The sequence below is a fragment of the Volvox carteri genome (assembly GCF_000143455.1).
Source record: "Volvox carteri f. nagariensis unplaced genomic scaffold VOLCAscaffold_19, whole genome shotgun sequence".
Lineage (NCBI taxonomy): Eukaryota > Viridiplantae > Chlorophyta > Chlorophyceae > Chlamydomonadales > Volvocaceae > Volvox > Volvox carteri.
In genome coordinates, this window is record NW_003307562.1 from 1,693,248 (window position 1) to 1,697,282 (window position 4,035).

Consider the following 4,035-nt stretch of genomic DNA (forward strand, 5'->3'; position numbering starts at 1 on the left):
GGGGGAGAAGAGGGGAATGATTTGGTAATGTGCAAAGTAAGACGGTAACAACTAACTCGACGTTCAAGCAGCGAGGAGGGGGAGGAGAAGGAGGAGGAGTCCAAAGCGGGTGTGCGTGGGGGGCCCTGGCAGAGTGTGTGTGTGGACGGGGGGGGAGAGGATGGGGGAGGTTTAAGGCAAATCACGGAAGATTGAAGCAGATACGTGAGATAGACGGATACGCCAGGATTAGACAGGTAGGGGGGGCCGAGAGTGGGGGAATATACCCGTGCGTGCGCGCGTGCCGTGTAACACGGACACGTCAGCGAGGATTTTAATTAGCCGCCAGCGTGCACGCGCGGCACGTGACACACACACACACACACACCGTCCCACAACCCCCAAAAATACGCACATACATACATACATACATACATACATACATACATACATACATACATACATACATACATACATACATACATACATACATACATACATACATGTGGCAGTCTGAGTCGGGGTCGGGAGCACACAAGACTAACCGACTTGTGCTGTGTGCTCTCTCGACCCTTGCGCTGTGTTTCGGCTTCGGCCCCCGGCTCTCGCGGCCCACAACGTAATCTAAGTCATACATACATACGGACATACGGACACGCAAACCTGGTATTACCGCAGGACCCTAGCACACGCCACATGGAGTTTCTGCAGCTGGTGTTCGACGCGGACGGCACCCGCCTCGCTTCCCTGGGGGGGGGGCCCGACAACCAGCTGGACGTGTGGGATGTGGACATGAAGGAGTCGCTGTTGAGGGTGCCGCTGCCAGACTCGCTGACGGGATTCGAACCGGCGTTCTTTCCGCTCAATTCGGCAGTTCTGGCGCTAGGAGGGCCCGATGCAGTACGGCTACTGTGGGACGAGCCGCTGGCGGGCGCGCGGGTTGTACGACAGAGTGACGTGGATCTGTCGGTGATGGTGGAGGGCGAACAGCTGAATTGCATGTGAGAGGAAAGGGGTTAGGGAAAAAAGGGGAAGGGGGGAGGGGGATTGGGAGGGTTTAAGGTGCGTGGTAGCTCGTGGTTTGGGATTTGCATCCCTTGTTTTTCCCCGCCCTTGGCCGGCACACATACATACATACATACATACATACATACATACATACATACATACATACATACATACATACATACATACATACATACATACATACATACATACATACACGCATGCATGCATACACATCCGAGAGCCCTCATTCCCTCCCCCTTCCTTCCCCAGCTCCTGGACTCCCAACGGGACTCTGCTGCTGGGCACCACCGCCGGCAGGGTGTTGGGTGTGAGGGGTGCCGCACCCCCGGCCATACCCACCAGCAGCTGGGGGGAGAGCCCCGGAGGGGGGCACGCAGCGGAGGTGCTGTACGGCACCGCGGCGCCGCCGGCGCCGGGGTCCGCGAACGGCGCGTCGAAGGCGCCACCGCCGTCGGTTAGCTTCCTCCAGGGCCCGGCGCCGCCTCGTAGCGGAGTGGTTGCCATTGTACTGACCGCCACACATGTGTTGCTGGTGATGGGGGGAGGTGGGTGTGGGCTGGGTGTGTGCAGTATGTATGTATGTATGTGCAAGCGTTATAATCACCCCACCACCCACCAAAACCTTTCCCCCATCGCCACAACAAGACCCCCAGGCGCCAGAAGCTCGTCTTCCTGCCCTTTTCGCTTTTTGTGTAAACCCTAAACCCTAAAACCCTACAAACCTAAAACCCACAAACCTAAAACCCATTTCGTTAAGGGAGAGGAAGTCACAACCCGCCCCAGTCTTGACGCGGTGAAGGAAGACGTACACTGACACCACCCATCCCATCTTGCACGTCGGCACCGGCGGCGACAATGACGGCGGCGGCGGTTCTCCCCCACCCACCCCCACCCCCCCACCCCCTTCCAGGTGTCACAGCTTCCGCGGAACTGGTTTGGCTGCTGCCGCACAGCATGAACCCTGTCGCCGTCGCGCCACTGCCGCTGCGCGCGCTCGTTCGAGCCGCCGTGTCGCCGTCGTACGAGCAGCTTGCAATCGCCTCCGCCGACGGCTCCATCGCCACCTGCAGTACAATTTGTCCCATCCCTGGACTCAGCTTGGGCCGCTTAACGGCCGACGGCGAGGGCGGCAGCAGCGCCTCCTTACCGCCGCCGGCGGCGGCGGCGGGGGCGGGGGGCGGTTCCGTACCTTCCGGCAGCGGCGACACGCCGCTGCTGATGGTGGCGGAGCAAGGGGGCCCGGCGGCGGCGGCGGCGGCCGCTGGCGGCGGCGCCGAGCACGGCCCGGGTCGCAGGAGTACGAGCGCAACGGTCGGCAGCGGATCGGCGGCTTCTTGTGCCCCCGTGGAGCGGGGCGCGCTGGTACAGGTATGTATGTCTGTATCTCTGTGTGTGTCTGTATGCCTGTGTGTGTGTGTGTTTGTGAGACCTTCAGAACTTCTGAAAAGCGCGGGCAGGGGGAGGTGGGGAGAGGGGGACGGGGAGCGTGAAAAAGGGGATATATATACAAGTAGGCCTCAACAGACCGTACCATATCATACATCTTATCATATCTCTCACCACCAGACGTGGGGTTATTCGAAGGGGCCGGAAGCCCTTCTTGTGGGGCATGGAGGGTTGTATCGGTTTGTACGACAACTTACGCGCGGACGTGGGTTTGTTCATCTCCATCGATTCTGCTAAAGTACTGTCGGCAACTCCGACTTCCTGTGCCTCCGGTACCTTTTCACTGTGCATCGTACACAACAGTACAGAAGCCGTTAGCTGGTCGTTGGCGCCATCGTCAAACTGATTGATGGTCTTGGCATGTATCAGAAATGCCAAAGCCACCTACTAACTGCTGTAACCGCTGTAACCGTCTCAACCGCTGCAACTAATTAATAAACTAACCTTACACCATGAGCGCGCCCACCGGTCGCCGCTATCAGCCTTTGAACCCGCAGCCGCGTCTCATGTGTTGTTGACTCGGGGTGCCGTACAGGTCACTGACGTGGCGCGCTTCCATCGCGGCCGCATTTCTTCGTGTTTGTGGCTGACGCCCACCCGGCTGGTGACGGGCGGCATGGACGGCACAGTGCGCATGTGGAGGTAAGACATACATACTTACTTACATACATTCATACGTATGTACGTACGTACGTACATACATGCATGCAGGGCGTCATTCTACCACTATCATCTACACCAACCCCTCCCACCCCCCTCCCCGCCACCCGAACTCCCCCCTCCATAAAAACCCTAATCCCATCCTCAGCTACGTCCCCAACGACGGCGATCCCCCCGACCGCGCCGGCTGGCTCTCGCCGGGCCTCCAGCTCGATGCCCAATGGAACGTCTCCCAGCCGGTGACGTGTATGGCCGCTCTCAACCCGCCCTTGCCGGCGGGGGCTGAGTGGCCGGGTACGGCAGCGGCAGCCGGCGGCGGCGGTGGCGGCGCCGAAGGTGGCGGCGGCGGCGCCGACTTTGCGGCGTCCTGGGCCGCCTCCGCGCCCAAGCCACCAGCGTTTATGTTAGGCACGGCGGGGGGTGTCGTGCAGCTGGTGAATGCGGACCGTGTGCCGGCGGACATCGCGGAGGCGCCTGATTTGGCGCAGCTGAATGCCTCGTTGAGCAGCACGTGGGATGTTCGTGTGTTCGGGGGACCCATTACCGCGGCGGCGTTTTCGCAGGTGGGGCGGAAGGGAAAGGGTGATGGGTGATAATCGGCTGACATTTTCGATAAATTATTGATGATGGTGGTGATGATGATGATGATGATGATGATGATGATGATGATGATGATGATGATGATGATGGTGGCGATGATGATGATGATGGTGGCGATGATGATGATGATGATGGTCAGGTTTCCTCTCCTCGAAGTTCCCGCTAGTACCGCATCATTCTCCCATTTCCCTTTCCCCTTCATTTCCATTTCCCCCCCCCTGCCTCTGCCTGCTCCTATCTCTTCCACTACTCCTCCACGTACCCCCCTCCTAAACACCCCCAACCCCCCACCCCCTTCCCCAACAAAACACAACCCCCAGG

The 4,035-nt window shown here is 59.2% G+C and overlaps 1 protein-coding gene across 1 annotated transcript in view; it reads left to right on the forward strand.

The window, feature by feature from the left end:
* VOLCADRAFT_104805 (uncharacterized protein) overlaps nt 1-4,035 on the forward strand; it is a gene marked incomplete at both ends in the record, with an annotated part of 19,896 nt that overhangs the window by 1,358 nt on the left and 14,503 nt on the right. Inside the window, 5 exons of the mRNA XM_002950532.1 lie at nt 658-980; nt 1,306-1,553; nt 1,919-2,376; nt 2,990-3,096; nt 3,263-3,696. Coding sequence (XP_002950578.1) covers nt 658-980; nt 1,306-1,553; nt 1,919-2,376; nt 2,990-3,096; nt 3,263-3,696 — 1,570 coding nt within the window. The remainder of the gene's footprint in view (nt 1-657; nt 981-1,305; nt 1,554-1,918; nt 2,377-2,989; nt 3,097-3,262; nt 3,697-4,035) is intronic.